The following is a 28,000-nucleotide window of genomic DNA, read 5'->3' on the forward strand; positions in this document are numbered from 1 at the left end:
TCTTCTTCAACGTAATTGCTTCTATGCTTCTCCCCAGTTTAACTGCCGGGACGCTCCAGGCGCGTTTAAGCTTATGAATTTTGTCCCCAAGGAAATGCAGATGTTGCTTAAATTACATCCCCCCATGTCCATATTTTTTTACTTAAAGTGAGCCAGTCAAGTGCTTCCTGATTGTCCCTGTTCCCTTTTTCAGGTGATCGTTTGTATGAGATAAGCTGTAGAGATGTTGAAGTTTAAATGTGGAGCCCGAAATCCAGTCGAGGCAGGACCAGTGGAGCCTATCACTAGCCGAGTTTCTCGGCTAAATCTGCTCTTTCAGGTGAAGAACCTCTGGCCTGGGAGCAGCTGATCTCGGTTTTGTCCTTGTCCATTCCCAGTATCTCAAAATACAGCTTTGCTTGTTTGGATGCTGAAATCATGCCTGTGTCATTATTTGGAGGAAGCGGTAAAAGAAAGGGATAACTAAGTGAAGTTCAAAGTGTATCTGGTTTGCACAAAGTTCAGTGGATACTAACTGGTCTTATGTTTTGTGCGTCTGTCAGTGTTTTAGCCTGATGGATTTTTCCATGTAAAGATGTAATATTGCTTTCTGTGCCCTGTAATCTTCAGTTTTTTCATGGGTGAAGGAGCTGTGGGTTTGTCCTGAGATTAATTTACCTAAGGGGCTGCTATTTGATCATCTGAGATTCAACAGCTTTTTCTTCTAGAGGTGTTATTGATACTGATTGTTTAAACTATTTGTACCATGAAAAATCCTTCATGATACAATGTCAAGGAAAAAGCCAGCAGATCAGAGTCATCAGGAGGATGTAGATTGTTAAAATTTGATCACGGCTTTCTTGAAACTGTCTTTAAAGGATTGCATTGTCTAAAAGAAAGAACACCTGTAACAGCTATTACATATAGACACTGAGTTGGTGTATTTACGTCACACTTCTGTATCATTTGCCTAATTTCTGAAGATGTGATTTGAGAATGGATAATATATAATCTGCTCTATACATCTGTTATTGGTTTGAGGCTTTTCATTGTTGTCTGAGACTCCATCTGCTGTTGCTGCTTTTTTTTTTCTAGGGGAAGCCACTCTTTGTAACTCAACAGCAGATGTCTCCTCTCTCCCGGGAAGGCATCCTTGATTCATTATTTGTTCTTTTTGAAGAATGCAGAAACCCTGCTTTAATGAAAATTAAACATGTTGGCAACTTTGTCAAGAAGTGTAAGTTTGTTTAGACTAATTTTCATGTGTCACTTTATAGAACAATTCTTAAGGATATGGATGTTAGAGTAATGCTTTAGTTGCTTTTGACTGTAACCCAGGACTTTGAGCATCTGATTTTTTTGTTGGCAGAATCAACTCTGCAAAGGGGATCTTGGAAATGTTAGTAAAGCTTTGTTCAGGTCTGAGAAGATCAAATGCAAGTGGCTTTGAAGTGCTGTGACTCAAATGTGCATCCTTCTTAGTCTGTACTGTATATTTGAGGAGGTACTTTCTTGGAAAGTGAGTACTGGCTACAGCAAAGCTTCAAGTGTGCACCACAGCAGGATGTCAGAAGTTGAGAGCAGGATAGTGACTATGAGAAAAAAAGACTTGGTAATCCTTGGCTCTTTCACCTCTTAGATTACATGTGTTACCTCAGTTTTGCATGTGTAACTGGTAAAGATCATTTCTGTGCTTCAGAAAGGTTCTAAAGGAGTAAATATTTTGCTGATAATGTGCTCAGATTCTTTTTGGGGAAGAGAAAAGAAAATTTCCATCAATTTTTCCATTAAGATATAGCAGAAAGACATTTGGTTTCAAGTAACATGTCGTGCCCTCCATCATAGTTCCACCCAATGGTTTGTAGGTATTATTAGCAGACAGTAATTTTCTGCTAGTTTGAATAATTTTTAGAACAATCTCCCATGAGTGATTGATTATCATAGTTCATGCTGGTTGGAACTAGGCAGTGGCAAACTTGAGCTGAATATCTGCAATAAATGCCTGTGGTTGGTTGTTAGACAATAGACTGATGCCTCCCTCAGGCAGAGGAGCAAACCTTGCCCCTGGACTAGAATTCGCTGGGTAAAGCCCTCATGTTTAGAGAATATCCTTTGTATTGATAATGGATGGCTGGAAAGAAATTAGAAACCAGAGAGGTTCTCAGCCTCCGATGTTATGAATGGGACAGAATTATCATTGCTATGGGAACTGTCTTAGCATTTCCTGATCCTTTTGTATGTACCATATTTCAGACTTAACTCTGCATTGATACAGTCTTTTTCTAGTTCTGATGCATGCTGTTATTTATAAGAAGCATATTCTGGAAAGATTTAACATTTCTTGAGAATCTGGAATTAATTTTGGGTTTTTTTTGGCTTTGATTTCCTGTTGTTTTTTTTAAAATTTTATTCCCCAGTTTCGATGTTGTCTCTTTTTTATAAAATGCCAGTTGCCTAATGTAAAAATAAGTATTTTATTTTTATAGATGCAGAGGCTATTGCTGAACTAAAGGAACTGCAACCCAGTGTGAAGGATTTTGAAGTAAAGGGTGTGGTTGGCTGTGGTCACTTTGCAGATGTCAAAGTAGTGAGAGAGAAAGTCACTGGTGATGTCTATGCTATGAAGGTGATGAGCAAGGAGTCCTTGATGGCACAGGAACATGTATGTAAATTTTTCTGTTATGAGAGTAGGAGGATAAATTGCAATTTGCTGAACACTTCCTTCTGACACTATTATTAGAATTGAGTTAAAAATATATCTTGAGAAAGTTCATCCTACATTTCAGTGAGGCAATAAATTTGTGTGTAGTTTTGCTGTGTTTAAAAGCCGTTGTCACAGTCTATGGGTCTGTTGAGTGAGGTGCCATCCTCAGGTGCCAAAACATGTAAAGAGCTTCCCATCTAATTATAAGAAAAGAAAAACAGGTGATGAAAACACCGAATCAGTATTGATCTTGATGATGATGGCTTGAATTTTCAGACAATCTATTCATTAAGGGTTTTTTTATTTTAAAGAGCGAAGTAGAATGTCAAGAGTGGGTGTGAAGGCAAACTGTGGTGACTGGATTTTTATGGAGACCTCTTGCTAGCTTGAGAAATGTGTTACTTGGAAACTTTAAAAAGGGATAATGGAGGTTGTTGTCATAGTTTGGTGAGAAACAGAAGTTAATCTTTGCTGACATGAGATGACAAGTAGGACAGAGATACTCCATGAGAGACCTCATGAACTTATACAATATCTGCATCAGTTTTTCCCAATACGTGGTGCAGTAAGGTTGCTCCTGATATCCCTCAGCATTGTTTGTGGCTAACAGAAATGAAGCTCAACTAAAATGACCCTTTATGTGGCATAGATTGACAAGAAAGCAAGGTATGGTACTACCCTCACATGGCACTTGCTCAGGAAACAGCACTTAATAATTTCTGTGTAATTTTTCTGTGGTGTGTGCCAAGTTTTTCTAAAACTAAGGGATTCTAATGTATTCTCACTCCCTCTTATCATGATGTAACTGAACACTTTTTTGGTAGGTGTCGTTTTTTGAGGAAGAACGCAGCATATTAGCTCAGAGCACCAGTCCATGGATTCCACAGCTACAATATGCGTTTCAAGACAAGAAAAATCTCTACTTGGTAAATGCCTAGTCTTTGATTTTCTCTTCTGTCGAACGCCATTGCTGTTGGTTTATTAAAGAACAATATGATGGTTGAAATGTGCTTGTTTCTGTAAATTTTCCTTCACTACATACCATTGTTTGATATGTGCCCAGTGGAATATTGGGGAGTATAGTGGAATATCTTGCATATCTGTTCCTTTAAAATTTTATGTAGGTTATGGAGTATCAGCCTGGCGGGGACTTGCTGTCACTCTTAAACAGATATGAGGACCAGCTGGATGAGAATATGGTGCAGTTTTACCTTGCAGAGTTGGTTTTGGCCATTCACAGTGTCCATCAGATGGGTTATGTCCACCGGTATGTAAAGGTTGCTTTGGGTGCTTCTCTATTCTGTCCTCTTTCAGGACAGTATTTCACATGCTTCGTCAGAAGATGAAATTAGAAAATTAATCAGACTCCCAACTATAATTGTACCTCAGGGCATTAACTTTGATGTAAAGTTCAGACTAATATCAAGAAAGGATTGTTACATATATTTTTCTGGAGGCTCAGTAAAAAGAAGTCTCAATGTTGCACTGTTAAAAAATTTAAATCTTTTCCATGGATTGCTGCTTTTGGCACCAAATACTACGGGAAATTAATGTGATTGTTAAAAATTGTTGTGTGCTGATTGGTGAACATGGCAGTATAGGATGTTGGAGGAGTTAAATATCAGAGTTTTCTCTCAAGGCTTGGAGACTGTTACTGTGTGCATTTTCAAATAATATTTGTATTTAAAAAATTATTCCATTCTGAGGATGTGGAAATGTTAGGAAGTATTTTATGTTCCAAGAGTTTGTAGTGGCTGCACTTAGAGCATGAGCTGTGGCTTTCTAGTGCAAGGTCACTGCCTGGATTTGGAAGATGTGCAGAAAAAATTGTGAGGGAATTTGGGAAGAAAACCACAAAATACTGTACTGTAACTCAGTTACAATGTGAGCAATGCAAAATCACCTTCCCTTTTCATCTGATATCAATAATTACTAACCTTCCATGCAATAAGGGGGACTTCAATACTTCCATATTTGCTTATCAACAGGACAACTGTTGGAAATAAGACTCACACTTGAAAGGCTTTATGCATATGGTTGAGTATAGCTGAAGAGGGATATCCTGTTACCTGGACGTGACAGTAGGGAATGGTCTGAAAAGGTTCTGATTGCTTTCTTCTGGTTTACAGAGATATCAAACCAGAGAACGTTCTTATTGACCAAACAGGACACATTAAACTGGTGGACTTTGGGTCAGCTGCCAAAATGACAGTAAACAAAACGGTAATAATATGGATTAAAAATTTGTCTGTGGCTTGTTCAGATAGTCCAGTCGAAAAGGGAAAACTAACTTGGTATCTGATTTTGATTACACCTTGCTCTTCTCTCTTTTGCCTTTCTTGTCCACTATGGAGTCTATTCACAATCGTCTTTTTCCATTTGTGAATGGCTTTTCAAGCATGAGCTCAAGTATCTTTTGCAGCCCTCAGTAGATACATATTTGCTTACTAAAATACTAATACACCAGAAACGCAAAGGTAAGTGCTTTCTCATGATGCTGCAGTGTGATACAAAATCATACTTTTAGAGGTTCTTACAGCTGTTCAATGCTGTGTTTAAAGAGGACATAGATTTATAGTTGGAATGAGAATTGTGCCTGTTTTAATTAAGGTGGCATAACTTTGAAGGCTGGGGAGCTCTTGATCAAAATGAATCACATTTAAATATTCTGGGCTTCACTCACTAGAAAGTACTGCATCAAATCTGAATCAGTGGAGATTTTTATAAGTTGATTGTAAGTTTTGGTAACTGCATACATCTTCCAGTGAAGATTTTTAAAATGTAAATGTATCTAAGTGAGAACATGAAGTTCTGTACCATATTTCTGTCTTGTTTTACAATTTTTATTTTTCCATAACATTTTCTTTGTAATGTCATTCTTAATATCCTGTTTTCCCTGTTCTTACATTTTCAGTGCTTCTCTGCATTGCATTTTCCTTTTAAGTTTTTTCTTCACACTGTATCTTCAATCACTCACAGGTTTTTATGTTAGCCTGCCTTCCCTTTTGTTTCATTCTTTATGCCACTCAGTACAAAAATGATTGCAGCATTGGCTCCTGAATTACCTTTTCTAAGCAGTCCAGAAATTCAAATATTAGTACTCTGCTGATCATGAACACTAGGTAAAAAGCTAAGGGTGACCTTACCTATGTAATGAGGGCAGAGAATATTTATGTCTAAATCTGACAATTTTTGAAGTTTCAGCTATGATGTCCCTGTTAATACTAGTTGAAGCAGAGTATTTTTGCTGTTTAAAACATCAGTTTAGTATTTCTGTGCTTTTTAGAATGCTGCTTTTCTACTTTAGCAGTTTGTACTTTATAGTAACAATTAGCTCTGATAATTTGAGTCTTTATATACCAAATAGCTTGCTTTGTTGGTTTATCAGCAGTTTCCTTAACCTGGTACTTATTTGCTAAACAGCTTTGCTTAAAATTACTTACTTCACTTGGAGAGCTGAAAATTATGTCTCATTAAAAAAAAAAAAGGGGGGGGAAAAAAAATCTAAAACCTTTGTTTTATTACCAAGATGACATTGAACAGAAGGTGCTGTAATTCCACTTGGTTTATCTTTGCTCTTAGGTAAATGCCAGGCTTCCTGTGGGCACACCTGACTACATGGCACCAGAGGTGCTGACAGGGTTGGGTGGGGATGGCAAAGCCTCCTACGGCCTCGAATGCGACTGGTGGTCCCTTGGAGTCATCGCTTATGAAATGATTTATGGAAGGTCTCCCTTCACTGAAGGCACTTCAGCAAAAACTTTAAATAACATCATGAACTTCCAGGTAGAGAATCCTTTCCCTCTTAAGTAAAAAGGTTATAACTAAAGACTGCTTTTCTCAACTTTTTTTAAAGTTTATGGATGTCTCTTACTTCATCATGTTCATAAAAGATTTGTAATATATCCATTGTATTTTATTTATATGTCTTTGTATTATAGATATCAAGTTATTTTTTGTAATAGGAGTCATCATCCCTGATTCAAAAAATCCTAAAACACAAACCTTTGGAAGTTTGTGAGAATTTTCTGGGGAAGTGTCTTGTTTTACTATTCCATTTATGTGTGCCATTGGCCATTGTTCAGCATAAGATGGTGACCTGGGATACCATTTGCCTGGGTGGGAATGGTTGTTCCTGTGTTCTTATCTTTACTGCAGTAAATGCATATAAAAGCCTGTTTTGATAAAATGCACCATGCTTTTATTTGTGTGCTATAAATATTCATCCTTTGTACCTGACATATCTCAGCATAATGAAACTTAATTTTATTGTTCTGAGCCTGTTTTCCTATTGAGCAGAAATCTATTTCTTTCTAATGCAGAAATTTCTGAAGTTCCCAGAGGATGTGAAAGTTAGCAGTGACTTTCTTGACCTGATCCAGAGTCTGCTGTGTGGGCAGAAGGAAAGGCTGGGTTATGAGGGTCTCTGCTGCCATCCATTTTTTTCTAAAATTGACTGGAACAATATCCGTAATTGTAAGTAGAATAAAATTGTATTTATAAGCAATTCCTGGGCTTTTTGGTAAAGGGAAAATTTGTACAATGAGTATTTAAGTGTGTTTGATCTGAATTATTCATAATGAAGCAAGATTGGTTCCTGGAGCAGGTGTTTCTAACAAAACAGCTCATTTTGGTTTTTGCAAAGGCTATGTTAACATCCCAGGTGAAAACTGTAAGGTAAGAGGAAGTTTAGTAGTTTAGTAAAACTCCATATGAATTTCTGATGTAATTGCTGTATTACTGCAGATGCTAGACTGGAAAATCAAATGGTCCTTTCCATGTCCTTCCTCAGATTAAAATGCATCAGTATGTTTGTTCAGGCCTTTCCCACCTCAATTTGCTTAATTTTGGCTTCATCTTTTGTTGTTGTTGTTGTGTCTTCACCTTTCTCTTTTGTTACTTGTGAACCAACTTCACTTAAGGTTGGTTTACTTTTTGTAGTTCCAGTAGGTCTGTGGCCATAGGGCCATTGGAGTTTTTTGTCAAAGTCAATGGGGATAGTGTATTACTACTTTTTTTGGTCAAAAATCTGTTCATTCAACTAGGAATAGAATAAAACCAGTGAACCAGATAATTCTCTATGCAGAAAACTGTTTATAATACTATGTAAGCAATGGATTTTAGTATTTGGAAGTACTGAGGCACCAGCTCCATGGCAAAAGCAAATATTTCACAGTTCATCAGTGATCTCTGTATGGGGATCTGATTGTGTTGGAGAGCATTTTAAATTATTTGAACTGTAATATTATCTGGGCAAACAACATGTCTGCCTTATGTTTTTTATCAAATGTGCTGTAAGGGAATGATTGTGCACCATTTTCCATGATATATTGCAAAGCCGGTGCTTCTACTTTTGATGATCATCTCAGCACTTCAGCTGTCAGCTCCACAGACTGTTTGCTCACTTTTCTGTTGATTCATTAATTTTGAACTTGTGGAGCTGCTGTTCTGTTAAATTCCATTGTTTTTGCTCTTCGAGAGCCATTGAGCCTCGAGCCCTTTTCATCACTTTAGCATACATTTCCCAGTGCTCTCTGCCTTCTCTCCCCAGAGCCCTGCCTAAACCACCAGTTTCTGTTCTTGAATTTTGTGTTGTGTTTCTATCACATTATCTCAGATATAGAAAGAAGAATGACATGTGAGCATATGTTCTGGTGTTTCCTTGGCAATTGTCTGTCTAGTATTCACACAGCTGCATGAGTTAATGGAGCATTTTGCCGTTTCGTGTGACAGTGGTGATGCTGATGAACAAGCCAGTAGGCAGCCCTGGTGTGGTTATGATGTTGGAACAATCATTTGGGATTTTAAAAATCCCGCTTCTGTCTGCAGCTGGCCAGCGGATTGCATCATTCCCTGTAATATCCCCATGTACCTACATGAGGATTCATGCAGTTTTGACCCCTCACTTTGTTGTTATGCCTCATACTTGATAAACCCCCACTGTAACAAGGGCAAAACACAGCAGTCTCCGTGCTTTAAGCAGCAGATTCAATGTTATCACCTATTGCTTTGCTCTCGGCAGTGGTTCTCCCTGTGCTGGTTTTTCAGAGCAGTGTTGCTGTCATTCTGTCCAAAACCTGTGTCAGGTTTGACCTGGGCTATCTAAAAGCTAAAGGTCTCTTTCTAATCCTGACCTCTGCTGATAGTGGTGTTTAACTGGAGCAATGGCAGCCTGAGAAAATGAGTGCTGGCAGAAGTCATAAGATTTAGATTTACATTAAAGAATCTCACTCCCCCAGGTTGATCTGGTCAAAGACTTTAAGGTTATGGAGTGTTGGACTTGGTGATCCTAAAACCTTTGCCAACTGACATGACTCTGATTCCCCAATTGTTAAACAAATTCTGTGTCAGTGTAGTCAGACTTTCCTATAGTCTATAAGGGCAGTGATGTAATTTCTATTTCAGGCTGAGAAAGGTAAGGAAAAAATTGGTACCTTTGCCTTGCAGGTATTTAATTATCATGCTGAGAGCTCCAGAATAGCCATTCTTAATGCACCGATTTTGCTTAAGAATGTGTCATTAAGGGGCTTTTCTGTGTTACCTTGTGTTGTTATGGTAACCTATGAAACACTTGACTTTTTAGCAAACCCCTTTCCCAAAGATCGTTGCCTCTAAAAAAAGCTCCCAACTTCCCTGGGTCCAAGTAATGTGTGTCTGTAGAAGCAGCTCCTAAGTTACAGAAACATAATTAAACCATTAAACCTAAGGTCAGCTTTATCTGAATTTGTCTCAACACGTGATTTTCCCCTTTGTCGAGTATTGTGCTAAAACACATGTATAGATTCTGCTCTCTGTTAACTTTGCTATTTAATGACTTCTAAAGCTTGTTAAACGCCCCCCCCCAACAGATACCACCACACTTCCTCCCCAAAAATAAAATAAACCTAAACTTTCAAAAGTTTGTGTTCACTTACTGAAGAATTTTCTGAAAATATTTTGGAGTTTATTTACCTGAAATAAACATATTTCTGTCTGTGTTTCAGCTGAATGATCAGGTATTTCACTGGAAAGTTGATAACAGAATCATTTGTGTACCTAAAAAGTATCTAAAATCAGAGGTAGAGAATGAGGGAATGACATACTTGAGTTATCAGCAACAAGGCTGATACAATTTGGGGATATTGTTAGTTGTCTTTTGTTATTTGAAATCCATAAACTGCATCAGATTTTTAATTTGGAACCAAAAATCTGCTTGCTGAAGTCTAGCTGGGAGATGGTCAGACGACTTTCATTGTTACCTAAGGAATATGTGTCTAGCATAAAGAGCCTTTCATTTTAAGAATTGCTTTGTAACTATAGTCCAAGAGGTCTTGAAAATGGAATGGCATATTTGAACTTGTACATGGAAATTATACGTATGAAAAAACATATGAATTAATGTCTTGTGCAAGCAGAAGAACTTGAGAAGATACTAAAGACTGATTTTTAAACTGTTTTCTGCTATTAAACAGGCAGGACCCAAATCTCATTATTCGTAAGTGCAAGACACTTGTCCTTATGAACACCACGTTGTCATTCAGTATGTTAACAGTTACACATTGTGGTGTTTCATTTAAATTCTTGTCTTCAGAAGAATGTGTTGACTTGTTTTTTGAAGTGGAGATCACTTGTATTACAGGTTGGAAATCACTTTTATTAATAGAAATGTATGTGTTGGATGATTGTCTTGACAAAACAGTAAAGGTGTTAAGATAATATTGTGGAGGTAGCTTAGAACTAGCACAGTGCCTTTTTTATAAGTGGTCTTAACGAAAATATCCTTAAATTTGTCAAGAATGAGACCACTCTTGATGTTAATTAAAAATTAACATCTGTTTTATTAAAAGAATAATTTAAAAAAATTAATTAAAGTTAAAATAATCCAGTCTGGGAAAAATCCACAAATAAAAATCCTAAAACCCGGGTCCGCAGCGATTAGAGACCTTTAGGCCTAACCGGCACAAGGCCCCAGTACAGGAAGCCTGCTATGCTGGGCTAACTTTGGCTAGTCCAAAGTTAGATAGTTAAAATGGTCTCTCCGGGAGATAGAGGCCTGAGTCACCAGCGTTGAGCTTCCCCCGCACCTAACCCAAGGCAAATACGAGCTCCCGGCCTGTGCTCTGGATTTTATAATGTCCATGCTCCACCCAGGTCCGCCCACAATCCAGCCCCCATGGTCTAGTACGAGTGGTGGAGTCTTGAAGTGAGGTCATTTGATCTAGCCAATGGGATAGCTTCTTGTCCAGGGTGCTTGAAAGGCGGGAAAATGTCCTCATTGACATTCATATTGCCAAGGAGCTGAGCTGCAGGTTAAGGATAGGAGACTAAAAATAGCCCTTGACAGTTAGAAAGTCTGCTCTTGGAGTTGGGCTTAGGAGCTTGTAGAATTTAAGGAAAACTAATAAAAGCATTGAACTGCACTACAAACACTTCAAAGAACTTTTAAAACAGAACAATCAACAGTCATTTTAAGGAACTTTTAAAACTGAACCATAAACACTTTAAGAATCTTTTTCAAACATACTAATTAACTTGGATAACTTGGGTATGTGCAGGAAACGACATTTGGAAGTTTAAGGCTTAAGGAAGGGATTAAATTTGGGAATATTTTATCAACAGGGATTTTTAACTAGAAACTGTGTGATTAAGTGGTTCTGAGAATTAACTTTATCTCTTTAACTAGTTTGATGGGCATTTTAAATATGTAAAGGCTAATCTGGCAATTAAAACACTTAATATGCAAAATGCAAAACTGGGGCATATAACATCTTATCATGCAACATCAGGGCACTTAACATGCAAAGGCCAATTTGGTGGATTTCATATATAACAAATTTCATCACTGGGATTGTCTGTTTTTCACACTTTCTCAAATAGGTCTGTTAGAGCCTGAGGAAGAGTAATGCCTAACCTATTTTAAAAGGCTGCTTTTCCTCAGAAAGCATTTATAGATCACCTTGTAGATCAAGAACAGACAAATTTTTATCCTTAAGAAATGTTCTGTATTGCCTTTAAGCTTCCTATTTCAGTTGAGTCTTTCAGTGTCCTAGGGGAAATGCAATCTCTCTCTTCTGAATTTGCATGAAAATATTTTGAAAGGATGGAAAGACCTGGTTAAGGCAATGTTCCAGTCATAAATACACACACTAATGTAGAGTTTTAAAAAAGGGCTTTTTTCCATAAGACACATTTTATCTAATCTTAATGATAAGCTGATTAAAGTACTAGAGTGTGTGTGGTGGTTTTGGATTTTTTTTCTTTTTCCTTTTTTCTTTTTCTTTTTTTTTTTTCCCCCCTTAAACTTAGCAACCTACAACACCTCCTTTTCCTCTGAAAGTCATAATTTGGAACAGATGGAAGAGGGTTATATCTTTCCACAAGTGGGGAGGTATCTAGGCAAGGAATCGGCTTTTTTAAAACATGCAGTTCTCTACAGGATACTTTAAATGGTAAACAGAACATGTACATTCATTGTAACATATTGGAGACAAAAGGAGGTCTTTGTACCCAACCAGTTTCTGTGAGAAGAAGCATTGGGTTTACTGTCTTTCTGAGTAATACTTTTGCCTCCCTTCTGGGTAAGCCTGAGAAAAGTGCAAATTTGTCACCTTGTCAGATGTGATGGCATGGTGTTCACATTTATTTCTCAGAGGCTTATCTTGACCTCTGCTAAAGGATCCTTCCCTTTAAAGAAGCAACTGATAAGCACATCAGTGTATTTGCATTCACCAGTCTTCATCTTGTTTTGAAAATACTATAGTTGTGTGACAGCTTTCTGATTTTAAGCAAGAAATAATAACTTGAGATTATGCCATCATGTGACCTACAGTTGAAAACAAAATGGCTTGTCTGTTTTAGCTTGATTTTACAAGACTACTCTGTTTATTCTGTAGGTATTTTTGACATCAGAGAAAGGACTCCTTAGTCTGAGGAATATAAGTCTATGAAGAAGCTACCAAATAATTAAGAACATCAGACAGAGTGGATCTAGCTTTTTTTTTTTTTTTAATTATTATTCCCTCTTAATCCTAAGTGATTTTTTTTTTCTCCAAGGTGCTGAAATGCCTTCAGAACTTCTGCTTCTCATTTTCAGCCACTGTTGACAAGTTCAGAACTACTTAACATCTAGAGGTGTTTTTGTTGAATGACTGTTCTAAGTTTTCTCTTCAGTTGCTACTATTTCTTGATAGAAATATTGTAACAAAGTTATACTGTAGAGTTGCAGAGATTTTGGACTGTTAGTCATGGATTTCAGTGAATGCAAAATAGAGGGCAAAGGATTTTTCATTATTTTTAATCTAGTATTTACAATTTCTGTTCTCATATTTTATTAAACATACAGAGGAAGCTGTAGTGTAAAACATTGGGCTCTTTAAACTAGTTTCCCACCAGCCCCAAAGGTTTGCTCTGCCTCACATTCAGTTTTATCTTTGTGCATCCATTGTTCCCCCACTGAGTGCTTTTTCATCTTTTTATGTGCATGCATAGTTAAATTATATTTTCTTTTATGCATGTGGTTTGTGTAGGAATTCTTATTGTTGGTAAGAGGAACAACTTTCTTTTTAATTGCAAGGGCTTGAAGATGACTCTTAAGATCTTATTTGCTAATTTCTGGGGGGAAGTAAGGCTTTAGATCTCTCTTTCAGAGATGAAGTTATCTGTCAGGCTCTGGGGAGTACAGAACAGGGTACTTACACAGTTATAAAAAGGCAGTAGGGTGGTTTTTGCTACCTCTTTAAAATCATTCTAGACTTTTGCAGATGAAGTGAAGAGTTTGCTGTTTTCTCTATTACTTTACCTCATAGACAGTATCTGCCTTCAAAAACAGTGTTAAAAATCCCACAGCAACCCCTTCCTGTAAGAGGAAGTGCAGAGTTTTTTCAGCAAAGGTTCTGAAACTAAAAAATACTAATCCTGAACTAATCCTCCTCTGCTGTGAATTAACTTCAACTTTGGGCTTATATTTGCATGAAAGATGATATGCTTACAAATTGTTTTCTGTTACTTCTCTGTTTTTAATCATTAAGAGTATATGCAAGAGTAGCTGGATGTTATCCTGACACTAAGTGATTTTTAAAAAGAAGTACATATCCCAATCAACAATCTATATTTCAAAATTATGTTTATGGTACATAAATATCAGCATTATATTATATATTTTTATTATAAGCAATAAAATAGAAGAAAATAATAAATTCGTGCTACTGACAAATTTAAAATGTTCTGGAGCTGGTAAGTTGCAGCAGGCTGAAACTGCTTACTACAGAATCTATTTAATTTGTATATATTCCCCATTTATCTCATTCTAATGTACTTGAAACTACTGTACGTGAGCAGCATCTGCTTCGTGGAATTTCTTCTCACTTCCCTGCTTGGGAGCAGCATCAGGATGGCTCTTCAGGGAGCTGCTACCAAAGCCTGTGCACGTAGTTGGGATTTGGCAGTTTATCCAGACAGATTCTTTATGTTTTTGGCTGTTAATCCTGGTCTGGTGGGTAGCTCCAGCGAGGGAATGGAGAGTTAAAGGCGGGCAGTGGAAGGCTTTGGCAGCCTAGAGGGAGCCAGCGCCTCCAGCCGTGACTCGCTGTGCCCCTGCCACTCACAGGCAGCAGCGTCTGTCACGCCACAGGCAGGTAGGGTTAAACCCGGCATGCGGGGACTCGGGAGCAGGGAGCCTGCACTGCAGGGGTTGGAATGTTTGTTCCTGGTCCTTCAATCCTCATCAGCCCTTCGGCTGCAGGGGATCCATACTGGATCCATGGTAACGGTTTTAGCACACTCCACTTCCATCAGCTGGTAACAATGGGCTGTTCCAGCTACTGGCTGAGGAGGCTATCTCCTTTGCTAATCTGAGAGTTGCAGTGAGTGGGGACCCAGTGATGAAATAAATTAATAAATGTTAGGAAACGAGATTTAATGAGGTAGGAATTGCACAGTAGGGCTTCTGCATTCATTCCTTTCCCACACGTAGCCAAGCCAGCAGGTAGTTCGGGTGCTGCACATCACCAAGAAGAACTTGTCCTTTTGTTCCTTTGGTTAATTAAACTGAAGCAAGCACGAGAAAATCACCTGAAATTAAAAAAACGCTTAGCAAGTTAAGTGGTACCAATTTAGAAATTATAGTAAGAAATTCATTGTAATTCCTTCCATTTACACCTGTCTTCAGAGCTGATTGTATCAGAGCCAGACTGCAGTGGTGTCCCGGCAAGAGTTCCAGATCTTAAGCAAGCTCTTTTAGAGAAATAAAATCAATCTTCTTTTCCTAAAGAAAAGCTCACTGAAGTGAGCTTTTAGTGTCTATAGTTTACTAGAACCTTCTAGGAGAAAGACCAGTTTGCTGTTGATTAGAAACCCATGCTGGGAAGATTCTTGTTAGTGTTAAAGGGTAAGACATATCCCTTAGCTGACTAGCACAGGATCAGGCTTCTTTCTCAGGTAGTGTCACTGATTGGACAGGTTGGAGACATTTTCCTTTTCAAGATTAATCAGAATCGACAGACTTCTGGCTATATTACAGTAATGATTTTCTTAGCCTGGTGCTTTGATTTTATTATTTTTGTGTTAAAACCCCAACATCTTAACCTGAAAGAAAAACAAACCCCAAATCCTAGAATCTCCAATGTCCAAGCTAAATCCCAGTTTGATCAGTGTGGGAGATGCTGTGCCTGCAGAGTGGTAGCCATGTTGGCAGCTTAGGGGTTAATCTCTTGTTGCTGTAATACGCTTTGAGAGCAGCAGCTCAGTCTGCTTGTGTTAGCAAGATTAAAAGCAGAAGCTGCAGTGCCATTGCAAGCACTGAATGAGTGGGACTGTTGCAGAGTGAACTGTAGCTGAATTTTGTCCTTTTTTCTTGCTTTTTTTCCACCAGCTCCTCCCCCATTCATTCCTACTCTCAAGTCTGATGATGACACCTCAAATTTTGATGAACCAGAGAAGAATTCGTGGGGTTTATCCTCTATGCGCCAGTTGAACCCAGCAGGATTCTCGGGGGAAGATTTGCCGTTTGTGGGGTTTTCATTCATCAAGGATTTGGGGATACTCAGATCAGAGTAAGTAGGAATTATTGCTTAGGTGGATAGGACCCCTGGAAAAATGGGAAGGTTTGTTACAGAGAGGATGGAGTGTGTGAGGAAAAGCTGTTTTAACTGACCTGTACTCTGCTGTAGGGAAGCTGCCAGATTCAGGCTTTATCTGTTGCTGGTGTGTCTTGTGCATGTCCTACTGTTCTCTGATTGTTTCTGGGATGGGGGGGGGAAATGGGATGGAAAGATTAATTCTAAACCAGTTATTATTAAAATTGTAGTTCAAATAGTTTGAATTAGTTGTTGCTGTTAAGCAGGGAGCAGTAGGTGATTGCATTTCTGGTACTGCAGATCCCTGCAAGGAGGAGAATACTGAGGAGTTCAGAGATGGAAAAAGGGGATGGTGTTATTTTATTGGATCAGAGAGTGGGCACCAAGTGCTGGGAATGTGTAAGACTGAATCAGTGATCCATAGAAAAGGAGCTCCACTAACCTGGGAATGTGCAGTGATGGGTCAGTGAGTAAGGGAAGGAGCTGCATGGCAGCTGGCTCTGTGCTGCTGGGTCAAGTTAAATAGGAGGACTGGACATTGCTGTGTTGTGTGTTAGGAGACTGGAGATTCAGATGAAATACGCAGAGGCTGTGTGCGTGGAGGGATGTAAAGACCTCAGAGAAACATGTTTTCTTCCCATTGAAAACCAATTTCTGAGAGGATGGAGTCAGAGAAAAAGAAGACTATAAGTAGTGTGATAGAAACCATTTGATGTGGTGGGTGGCTGGTTTCTGATGACAGAGCTATTGAAAAAGTATTAGTGCAGAGTGTTAAGTTGGGAAGTCCTTAGCTCAGGATCAGGAGGCCTCTCAGGAACGCAGTGGCTTTGGCTGGGTTAGTGACTCAATGCACTGTGTTTTCATGTCAACCCTCATTCCCTGCTGCTGGTTTGCTCCTTTCAGGGACTTCGTTGCCAATCTGTCTTAATTGTGTTTCATTTTGTGTCATATTGGTTGTGATAGTTGCTCTGCAGTAAGCTTGTCACTGAATTTGGTAATACTGTTGACATCTTTGATCTTGCTCACACGATGAATCAAGGTTATATGATGGTTATGCCAGAAATAAAAAGGGAATCTTTGGCTGTCCCTCCTCAGTAGAGTTGCTTTTATGGCAAAAGAGGAAGGAAGGGAGAGGATGTAAAACCCCAGAAAGTGTTTTTTTTGGTGAAATGATCTAATATTGTCAGCAGGATGGAATATTAGATCTGTAGATACCTGGGGTTAAAATCTGTCTTAATTTAGGAGTGAGATAACTTAGGCTATTATCTTTTCTGCCTGGGGAACTGCAATCTGTGTACAAGGGCTATGTGGCCGTTCAGGTAACAGTCAGAAAAGCCTCAACAATGACCATATATGTGTGGTAAAAACATATATGTAATTGGGCCCAGGACTAGAACTGAAGAGGAGAATGGAATAAAGTCTCAGAATAGTGGTGTAACTGTGCTGGAGGCTGAGAGAGCTGTAGCAGATGGACTGAGGTGCTTTCTCTGTGGAGCTGGTACTGAAAATGCGTATGGAAGTTATATTTGAATTTTGGGAATAGGTGAGAAGAGGTATAGCAAATGAATATAGATATTAATGTCCTCTGCAGAAATTTTGACTGAAGTAAAATTTCTGTTTGGTGTGGCCTGTGTTTTCTTAAACTGGAACAGAAAGGCATCATATGTTTAATTTTCTCCCAAATAATTTTAATGTGAGTAGATCTTAATGGTTTCCTGAATGAGATCTTGATAAATGCACTTCGCTAATTTTAGCAGTAAATACTTGCATTTTGTTCTAAGAAGGTGATTTAAATATGGCAAAGTGCTTATGCAGGTTTTAAAACACCTGTATTTAAATAATGCAGTGATTAGTTTATTTTCAATACCACTGCAAATGGGTCACAAAGATAACTTCTTATTTACAAAATATTGTCTGGCGTATGTTTTACTTGGGGAAATATAGTACTGTTTCTGTCCATGCTACCTTGAAAATCAAATTCTTAGATGAAGAACAGTAAAGCGTGGAGGGGACTTAACTGTTATGAATCTTGGGATGCCTTCTCTGGAAGGTCCTAAGTCATGAAGTTTATCAGTCCAGAATTTTTAAAAAAAAATCTTTCCTGTGAAAGTCTAACCTTATGGTTGCTAAGTGATGCAGATCTGTTTTCCTGTCTGCAGCATGAACCCTCTAGTGCTGCTCACAGTAAGGCCAGGCAACTGCAGAGTGCCAGTGACAAGGTCCTTGAAACTTTCAGCACTTTTAATCTGGGGGCTGTCAAACTATGAAGGTGAGGGTTATGCTCTTGCCCTTGTCCACTGGACAGTAAGAAGCTATGGCTGAGCTGGGAGTTTCAAATACTTCAGAGAAAAGGCAGCTAAAAAAAAAAGACAGAAGAAGGATAAGAGAATTTCTCTTTTCCACTCTCCCAGTGACTTAGGGCTAGAAGGGTTTGCCTAAGTCACTTAGACCTGTTGCCAGAAATTATATAGTTGGTGTGGAGTTTAGAAGGGTCCATTGAATTACAATGCTCTGCGACCCCCTACCATGAGATGTGGGAAGAATTTGTGACCCTCTAACAAATGTGAGAGTTAACAAAAATGCAAAAGGCACAACAATAATGTGTCATAGGAAGCAATCAGGAGAAATCAAGGGCATTGCTTAAGTCATGGGTTCCTGTACTAGCAAAGCGTTTAAGTAAATCTGCTCTTTGGAGAGCTAGGCTGAGGCTGCAGAGAAGGACCAGCTAACTCCTTCTCCCATCATGACCCCTGAATTCTGGATGTGGGGGAAAAAAGCCCGTCTGATTGCATATCTGGCTGCTGGTTTGGCTGCAAGCGTGTGACTGTGACAAGATAAGAGGCAACCAAGAGTTTAATTCCATTAAAAGCCAGCCCCACCTTACTTCCTATCCCTAACCATGGCTGATCTCCAGTGCTTAGAACAAGTGACAGAAACCCTTAGCTGCCAAAAATGTGCATCAAGTGGTGGAAGAAAATCGTTCTTGTCCTTTGCAGGTGATTAGCAGAAGCCTGAAGGCATAAGATAAATATGCTATAAATCCAGGGCTAACCAAGTATACCAAACTGCCTAATAAAAATAAATACCAAATAAAACATATCAAAATACCTAATAAAAAATAAATGCCTAATTAAAAAATAGTTTATTCCATAAATTTTTGCCTGCCTGTGTCCTCCCTGTAAGGTCCTAAGAGGTGGTATTCCTCAGGATTTCTGGGGTTTTGTTTTCTGGGGGTTTTTTTGGGTTACTGGGGTTTTCTTAAAAAATTAAATTAAAATTAAATTAAATTTAAATTAAAATTTTTTAAAAATTAAATTAAAATTTAAAAAATTGATATGGATTCGTGACTGTCATTATAAAATACTGAGAGTTAAAATGGGCCATTCCTCCAAAAAGGACTACTGATTTCTTCCAACAGTTTTTTGGGTTCTGGTAAGCTCTTTCACCAAAGGTAGATGAAAGAGGAAGCACAGGATGAGCATACCAAAAATATGCTTTGCTTCAGCGAGCTCTATTCACAGATTGATGGTATCACTGTTTGGTTTTGGTTGGGTTTTTTTAGGCCTGAGCAAGCATTTACGAGGGGGCGGAAGGTACAGATGAGTATAATGCTAAAAAGAATAGAGCATGAGGGATGGGGGATGATATTATCAGCATGTGGTGTGGGAGCCAGGATTAGGACAGATGGTGCCAATCGTTGTGAGAAGGAAGAAGCGCAGGTGAGTTGGGGGTTTAGGACAGTGTCAGAAAAGGACACAGGAAGTTACAAGGTGGGATGTGATGCACAAGGTACAAGTTTGATACCAAGAATCATCTTGGAGCTTTTCCTGTGCCAGTGCTTTCTTCTTCATCTCAGCCATGTTAGGACTGGAGGAGCTTTTACACAATCAGCACCATTTCTGTTCATTCTGCTGGTTGATGCTGCTGCTGATCTAGCTGTGAAATCACTAGTCAGCTCTAAGTTAGCTTGGCTTTTAGTCATGCAGGTGCTGCTTCTTTGCAAAGTAAATCGCCACAGCCAGTGCTATCACATCTTGGTACTCTAGACTTGACTTTGGGGTTTTTTTAATCTTTCATTGCAATGTTCTTGTTGATGGAGCTGGTTACCTTTTGTTAATCTTTTTTTTCACACTTGAGAGGAAACAGCAGAAACTGCTCTGTTGTGCTAAGAGAACTGATTCAGGTATAGCAGTTAATTGAATGAAATACTCTGAGATGGTCCCAGCCTGAATGATAGCTTTGCATCATGGCTTTTGATGTTGGCTTGTATGTGTTTAATTTCTGCAATGATGCTGACTGAGGAAGAATGTAAGTGCCCCAGAAATGTGGGTATTTTCCACCTTGTCATGCTGTGTTGAGAGCTTCTATCACCATTACAAGGCTTATTAGATTAGCCAGTATTCCATTTTTCTTGATTTCCTCTGTCTGCCCCTTTCTGATACTTTGAAGGTTGTATGGATGTCCAGGAAGTTGTTCTAATACAATTTGTACACAGGAAAGAATTACTGGGAAAGCCTGTCTCCTAAAAACTGTGTGTCCAGTGCTAACTGAGATCAGCTTCCCTTGGGGATAAGATACACTGTTTCCATGGCAGGAAAATCATCACGTCACCAGGACATGTATTTTTAAGGAATTTCTTCCTCACTTTGGACAGACTGTAGTTCTATCTGTAGCCTTCTCTCCCCTTATAAAGCCAACACCAACCCTGAGTAGCAGCTCTCTCTGCAGTCACCTCATGAAATCCAAACTTGCTCAGTCTCCTGTGCCCTGTCCCACCCCACCCCACCCCACCTGGCTGAACCACCTGTCTTTTGCATAGCTCTTCATCTCCTTCCCTCAATCCCTCCTGTTCCTGTCAGGCTTGAAGTGCCTGGGGATGCTTTCAGCTGACTTACCAGGAGAAATTTTTGAAATGCAAAATGGTGCCTGTAATATTAGGCTCTGATTCTTTTAATAGGAAATAAAACCAATAAGCAAAAATAATGAATAGAATTAGCTCCTCTGGGGAGGTGGAATAGAAGACAGAAATAAAACCAGGTCTGTGAGAACTGGCTAGAGTTTTCTTAGGTAATGCCTCAGATCTGAAAAGAATGGAAGTAAAAAGGTTAAGTAGTGGAAGTAAATGGTTAAGGTTAAGGTTGAAACTATAATTTAAATGAAGATTGCTTAAGCCAATACAGTTCAGACCTGTAAAACTAAATTTTTATTTTAAGAAGATTTTCAGACTTGTCTCAGTACATATTTGCAGCTATTTACATATATTTGATTAACATTTGAAAGCAGATTCTTTAGTGTCTTTTTTAGTTAATGTGAGCTTTAATTTGTATTTTTAGACTGCTTTTCTCAACTATTCATTTTTAGCCTTGTTTGTACACCCAGCTGTTATGGGATTTAATATGCATCTTTCTCAGATGGTTGCTTTTTCTCTGTAGGAGTATAGACACACTTTATAAATTGATTTTTAAATATGGTAATTCGACGGATCGGATTGACTGGACCAGGGCTAAAAGAATGCTGTATAAAAGCATTAATTTTAAACATTTTTTTCTAATTAAGGCCTGATCATATCTGTATCATTGCCATGCAGGACTCTTTCTTCTAAGTTTTTCCGTATCAGATTTCTGAAGAGATGTATTAATATATGACCTTTCAAGGCAGCATTGGTGGATTTTGCTGTGTTTGTTTGCCAGTATTAAAACCGTGTTTCCTAACCACTGCTCAAGGTGGTGGTGCTGAAGATCTGTTTGATGCAGAATTGTTGCTGCATATTTGTAAAAATCCATGTATATCCTTCTGTGCCTTTGCTGCATATCCAGTTGGATTAAGGAGTAGATTCTTCTCAGAAAATGGTGGTGACAGAATGAAACTTTCCTTGGTGTTGAGAGGAGCCTGTGCTGCTGTGTGTGGGTGTCTGGCTCTATGCAGAGAGCTGCTCAAAGCTCCTTTCCCTCTGTGGAGATAACTGGCTGCACACCAAACTGTGGCCAGGAGAAGCAGAAAGCAATGTGTGGGCAGCCTGTGTCATCTTTTATTAGTGCCTTCATTGTAATGCTGCATTTTCATCTATCAGTTAACACTGCTTCCATCATTAACTGCTTGAGTCTCTAGTCTGAATCATTTTATGTGAGGAGAATGTGACTTTTTAAATTGTGTTTTGATGTGTGTACTTAATTTTTTGGTTGCAGGTTGCATATTTAAGACTGCAAAGCACTGAAAATATGATTCTAAACATCAGGTGGCTTCCTATCCTTTTCTAAAATAAATTTAAACTAACAGGATTGATAAATTTCTTAAATGCTGAGCCCCAATTACACAGAAAGCTTAAGTAAATATTTTCCCCAGGTTTCTGGAGTCAAATTGTTTTGAACAGTACAGTTGTGTTCAGGAAAAAAAATTACTTCTAAGTGGAACTCTGAAGTTCTGCAGTGTGACTGATCATATTGATATTGATTGGGTTTGTAGGGATCATATGAATTGGGTTAGGGAATTCTCAATTTTGATTCACAGAATGTAGCTAAGGATATTAAATTCTTCCTGTGGTGCAGATTATGACATGTTGAAGTTTTTAGGGCTTTTTTACTTTGATGATAATTCAACAACCTGTTTAAAAATGAAGTACCAAATAAAGAGCATTTCTCTGAAAATTTGTTATTTTTCTGAATGGTTATGTTGACTTTATGCTTTGTTTTTGTTGCATCTATAAATCCATACAAATCCTGCAAAACTACTGCTGTGATTTATTGTTTTGCACTGTGACATAGCCACTGATGGAAAATATTAATACCGTAACTGGAAGTACACGTGGATTATTTAATATTGATGTACTGTCATTAGCTTTTATGGTACATTTGATCTGCAATGATGGCTGTTAGGCTGTGATTGCTGCACAATCACATTTCTTTTATCCTGGAATAAGTAAGTACCCAATGACTTTACAGAGGCTGCATAAATCAGATTTCTGTACATTTTGCCCATATTCATGTGCTGTTTGGCTTTGCTCTTTTAGATCTGCTTTTTCAAGCGTGGATTCCCCAGCCAAGGTCAGCTCCATGGAAAAGACACTTCTTCTCAAGAGCAAAGAACTCCAAGACGCCCAGGACAAGTGTCACAAGGTATTTATTTATGCGATTGGCCGCACCCATTGCTCCAGGAATCTGCAGCCACTGTATGTCCAGGGATCTGTCAGATGCTGCTGATCATCCAGACTCGTGGTGGGCAAAGTGCTTTTCCTTCAGAGAGGTGGCTTCCTGTCCAGTACAAAGGGAGATGAATGTAGGCCATGCTGTTGCTGTAGATACTTTTAACTTAACAAGAAGCGGCTCTGGATTTTAAACAGTGCTTTTCTCAGCGTGCCACAGACGACTGCTTTTTCCTGCAGGCCCTGCCTCTTCATCAGACACCCATTACAGCAGTACTGTTCTGAGGGTTCTTCCTCACTCATCAGCTCCTGCTTATGTAACTGTTGTCACGTCACTGCTTATGGTGAACGTCTTGTAACAGTTGCTGTGCTTCAATAAAGGGAACCTGGTGGAGTCTTTTAACACTTACTGCTTGTTTGAGACTTTTATGAGAGTTCCATTACTTTTCTCCCCGCTCTGTTCTGGATTTGACCATTTGCTCCTGACAAGGAGATGGGGGGAAGCCATCTTCTGGTCCAGCATGGATTTGGGATAAGGTTAAAGTGACCCATCTCTGCAAGTCAGGTGAAAAATGATTGTGTCTTCTTTGCTAACTGGGGTTCGAAGAATGACTGAATATGAACAAGCAGCTTGAATGAATGGGGTGACTTAGACTTACTACTTTGTCCTTAAGAAGAACTGTGCATTCCTGGAGCAGAGACAATGGTATTGGAATTTAAACAACATTTGGAGAAACATAGCTAGAAGTCTCTTGGAGACAAATTCCTTACAAAGAGAGCTCTGAAAGTAGCAGTTAACAAAGCTTTTGAAGCCCCCCTTTATAACCTCTTGATATTTATTGCAGATGGAGCAGGAAATGACGCGGTTGCACCGGAGAGTGTCAGAGGTGGAGGCTGTACTTAGCCAAAAGGAGGTGGAACTGAAAGCCTCTGAGACCCAGCGATCCCTTCTGGAGCAGGACCTGGCCACCTATATCACAGAATGCAGTGTGAGCCCTTACACCAGTCCTTTCAGCTCTGAAGGCCTGAAATCTGGTGGTCTTTGTCTTTCTCTTCCATCATGCTTTCAGTAGGGTACTTGATGGAGAGAAAATACTATGTGAGAGGCTATCTGTTGAATATGGAGCCCTGAAGTGTTTGCAAAAGCTTGCTTGGTAGTTTTATTCAAATGTTGTTTCATGGTCATGTGCTTAGATCATGCAGGAGTGACTACTGTCCTGGTCTTGCTGAAACTCTCTGTGATGTTTGTCATACTGGCTGTGCTAGAACATGCCTGGGTTGTGCTTCTTGAAGGTTTTTTTAGCCAGAAGAAGATGGGGCCTAATCAGTGCCTAGACAGAAATCTTCAAGAACAAATAGGATTAGGAAGCAGTGGTGTTGCCTCCATCTGTGGTGTTCTGAGTTCAGACTGATCCAGTTCCCCAGCACAGTGTCAGTCAGGGAGGATCGAGAACAGGTGCTATTTTTCAGGTAGAATATAAAAATGGTGCTGTAAAACCATGTCTTAAAAGATCGTTTTTCATGAGAGCTGAAATGTCTGCCCGGTTGTCCTGGCAAGATTCCAGTGAGGATATTTTCATTCATGCAGTCATTGATAGACTCTGTTTTTTCGGTTGGATATACAATTATGTTTCCTCTCTTGTACCAAGAACAAAAATGCAGCTACTCTGTTCCAGCGAATTGAAAACCATTTCTGATGTCTTGGTTTGTTGGGAAGCACATCTTAGAATGGGGCCAAGTGATTTTCCTATACTGAATGCTAGTAGGTAAAGAAATAAAATTCAGTTTGTGTCTTTCTGTTGATGAATAAAACTCAGTTAATAGGAGCACCACTCCACTGGTGACTCCAAATTTGGAGGTAAGGCATGTGGTGAGATACAGACTCAACTCTTGTCTTCCTTGTAGAAGTTTAACAATGATTAAAGCATTTGACTCACTTAACAGCAACAAGAAAAATGTAAGTAACATTAAGTTGAAGGATTGTATCTAGGTTGTGAATTAATAGTGCTGGATAAAATATAGATAAATGCTGTCAATAATGGATGCTTTTTGTGATCTGTGTTTGGTTTTTGTCTCTAAACCTGATGTGAGGAAGTGGAGATTTGAACTAAGATTTAAGTTGAGTAAAGTGTTTGTAAAATGGGCTGCTTCTGTTCAGAGAGGAGCAGCACTGGCCATGAATTTCATTAGGGTTCCATCACTGGTGCCTCCATTTTTTTGATGCCTCACTACAGCCAAGGAGGCATTTGTGTAACTGAAGATCTTCATAATACAACCATTTGAGAAACCAAAGCCTATGTATTGAACATTTTGCTTTCTGCAGAGCTTAAAGCGAAGCCTGGAGCAGGCACGGATGGAGGTGTCTCAGGAAGATGATAAGGCACTACAGCTACTTCATGATATCAGAGAGCAAAGCCGAAAACTGCAAGAGATCAAAGAACAGGTATTCCTGCTTCTTTGGGGAGCAGAGTGGCTGCCCACAAATAGGCATTCTTGGCATATTCTGGCTCTGGTGCCAGGATTATGTTTGGTGTTGATAGGCTATAATAACTCCCAAGCTGTGTGATTTCACAGGGGTTCCTTAATGATATAGGAAGAAACAAAATTCCACTTGTGTATTTTGCAAGTAAGCACAAACTCCAAACTTCATGCTTTTCTTTTCCTAGTCCTGAAAGTACTTTGTCTATAAAATCAGCTTAGGAGAAAGTTGCAATGCTTTAGTAACATGCTGCACTAGAAATGACCTATCCATTTTAAATGGTAAGGTATGGAAATTTCACAAGTTAATGAATCTTCACCCGGGAGAGAACTGAGCTAACCTGAATTTTGTGTTGGGTTTTTTTTCCTTCTTTATCTTACCATTTAAAATGCTAAATAGTATTTCAAAATAGAATATGTGTTGCCTAACTGTTCTTTTCCTGATTTGATCTGTTTGCGAAATAGAAATTCACCATTTTCTTTTCCACCCAAAGAATGTTGAAAATTCATTAATTCACATAGTTGTTCATATGGAAAAAAAAGTCAACATTAAATGAAAACTTCGTGACAAATGTGGTCATTGCAAGAGAGAACCCATTCAGTTTTATGAATTAACAGCAACATACTGCTTTGAGAAAAAGAAATTTGCTATAGCATTCAAACAAATCTTCGTAATTTTCTGTTGGTTTTCATCTTCAAAGCACTTTACAAACATTAACTGACTCATTTCAAAGTCTCTGAGACAAGGAAGCCCAGAAACCTTGGTTGTAATTCTCCAGACATGAGTACCTCTTATGTAGAAAGTAATGAAATGCAAACCCAACCCTCTGGATGTAGCTGGCCTCCATAGACTTCCCCAGCATTCTTCTGGGTGATTGTTTTATGTAATACAAGGGATTTAAAACTCCCTGCTCTCTCTTCTGGTGTTTTGCTAGCAAAGTTGCTTTAAATACTGAAATGTGGAACATTTTTGATGGTTTTAAATATCCATAGATTCTTAGGCAGTAAAGACAGAGGAAACATAATGCAAGTAATTTTTAATCAAATGCTTTGTCCCAGAATCTCTTAATTTGGCTTGTGAAGATTCACAGTGGCATAAAGAGGCTGCTTAGTTCAACAAATTAATCCTGCAGACTTTCATGTCTGTGATGACCTTCTGAGCTATCTGAAACACGTGTGCAAGAACATTGCAACCAGAAATGCTGAGAGATTTGTGCTGACTCATATAAGCAGGTGGATCTTGGCCATTAAAGACTTGGACCATGATTTTTAAGTCAGAGGGAACTGAGAGTTGGAAGAGTCCCTTAGAGTTTTGCTGTTGGAAATGTGAGGCTTGAGGGAGAATGAGTCAAATCAACAGCAAATCAGAATCTTCAAAACCCAATAATTAGGCATTTGATATTTTCAGAGCAAAGCTGTAGGGTCAACTTAACCTCAGGTATTTGAACAGAAGAGCCTGGTGGGTTTGTTGGGTTTTTTGTTTGCTTGGGGTGTGTGTTTGGTTTTTGTTTCGTTTCGTTTTGTTTTTTTGTTTTAAGAAAACCTGTGCTCTGGTCGTTACTTGATGAAGAACTGTACTAACAGACAAACTTGCAACAAATCAGAATCTGTATTTTTTGAAAGCCCCACTCATTTCTATGTAGGTCCCTGATGTGATTTTCTTCAGGTACATGCCCTGAACTTTGCTTGTCTAGTAATCTGCACTTAAATACCTCTTGTTATTTTAAAACTCCCACAGGTTTGTTCTGTGTTGCCTTGAGTGGTGTGGCCTGTTTCTCTGACCTGATCTTGAGACTTACTCAAAGACAGTCTTGCAAATGTGATGAAACAAGAAAACCTGAAATATTACTAATTATCTCCTTTCTTCTTTTCTCCCTCCCCATTCTCCTCCCTTCCCAAACAGTCATTGTCACAGTGGCAATTATTATCATACCTGTAATTCTTTGGTCAAGTGTTCGCTGATGTAAAAGCCCAGTATTTTAGGAAGTCTGAAAAAATGATAATTTCTGAGCAGAACATTTATTCCTTCAAACAGTTCTGCCTTTTTTATTCACGAATGTATTTGTATGAAAAGAATATTTGAGTTAATACATGCTTAGTCATTATAAAAAAGCTCTAATTCTTTCCAGCAAGAAAATAAGATCATCCTTCCATAGGAGATGAACTGGAAAGAGTAGGTCCCTGTCTGGTTTACAAACTGGAGAACCAATTTTGGGATTACAAGCCAAAGAGCCATTCTTTGCTCCCTGTAAGGGACAGTAAAGCAATCTGCTAAAGGCTCAGCTTCTTTCAATATCTGCATAAGCTCTGCATGCTGGAGAATGAGGGGCTGATGTCAGGGTCAGTGCTCATGCAGTCACTTGTCAAACTGAAGGCAGCTGCCTGTCTGGAGGGAGCGATGACAAACCTGGTTCTGTCATGAGACAGTTACTCTTCTGAATAAGGGAGTAGTCAGGCATATTGGAAGATATTAAATTGGAAAGAAAGACTCCCCCACTGTCAGTCCTTCATAATCTTTGTTCCTAACTCTTGATGTGCACTTTTCTACTTGTTCTCAGCTTCGTAAAAAATACTTTGATTTTGGAGAGAGTAAATGCTAAACGTAATTAAATTATTTTCTTCCAGTGAAGATATGTGAAGCAATCTCTC

General features: G+C 38.8%; 1 protein-coding gene across 8 annotated transcripts in view; it reads left to right on the forward strand.

The window, feature by feature from the left end:
* The first annotated feature begins 193 nt into the window (after window positions 1–193).
* CIT (citron rho-interacting serine/threonine kinase) overlaps window positions 194–28,000 on the forward strand; it is a 68,906-nt gene continuing 41,099 nt past the window's right edge. For 5 of the 8 annotated variants that reach the window (XM_019285089.3, XM_019285090.3, XM_019285092.3 and 2 more), the window contains exons 1-12: window positions 195–319; window positions 1,075–1,216; window positions 2,466–2,641; window positions 3,508–3,609; window positions 3,808–3,950; window positions 4,813–4,906; window positions 6,266–6,469; window positions 7,006–7,159; window positions 15,531–15,711; window positions 22,742–22,847; window positions 23,719–23,862; window positions 25,197–25,316. In XM_019285089.3, coding sequence (XP_019140634.2) covers window positions 224–319; window positions 1,075–1,216; window positions 2,466–2,641; window positions 3,508–3,609; window positions 3,808–3,950; window positions 4,813–4,906; window positions 6,266–6,469; window positions 7,006–7,159; window positions 15,531–15,711; window positions 22,742–22,847; window positions 23,719–23,862; window positions 25,197–25,316 — 1,662 coding nt within the window. In that variant the 5' untranslated portion in view covers window positions 195–223. Of the gene's footprint in view, window positions 320–1,074; window positions 1,217–2,465; window positions 2,642–3,507; window positions 3,610–3,807; window positions 3,951–4,812; window positions 4,907–6,265; window positions 6,470–7,005; window positions 7,160–15,530; window positions 15,712–22,741; window positions 22,848–23,718; window positions 23,863–25,196; window positions 25,317–28,000 lie in introns of all 8 variants that reach the window. The other 3 variants (XM_010398053.4, XM_010398054.4, XM_019285093.3) reach the window with 2 other exon arrangements.

The sequence above is a fragment of the Corvus cornix genome, chromosome 15, assembly GCF_000738735.6.
Source record: "Corvus cornix cornix isolate S_Up_H32 chromosome 15, ASM73873v5, whole genome shotgun sequence".
Lineage (NCBI taxonomy): Eukaryota > Metazoa > Chordata > Aves > Passeriformes > Corvidae > Corvus > Corvus cornix.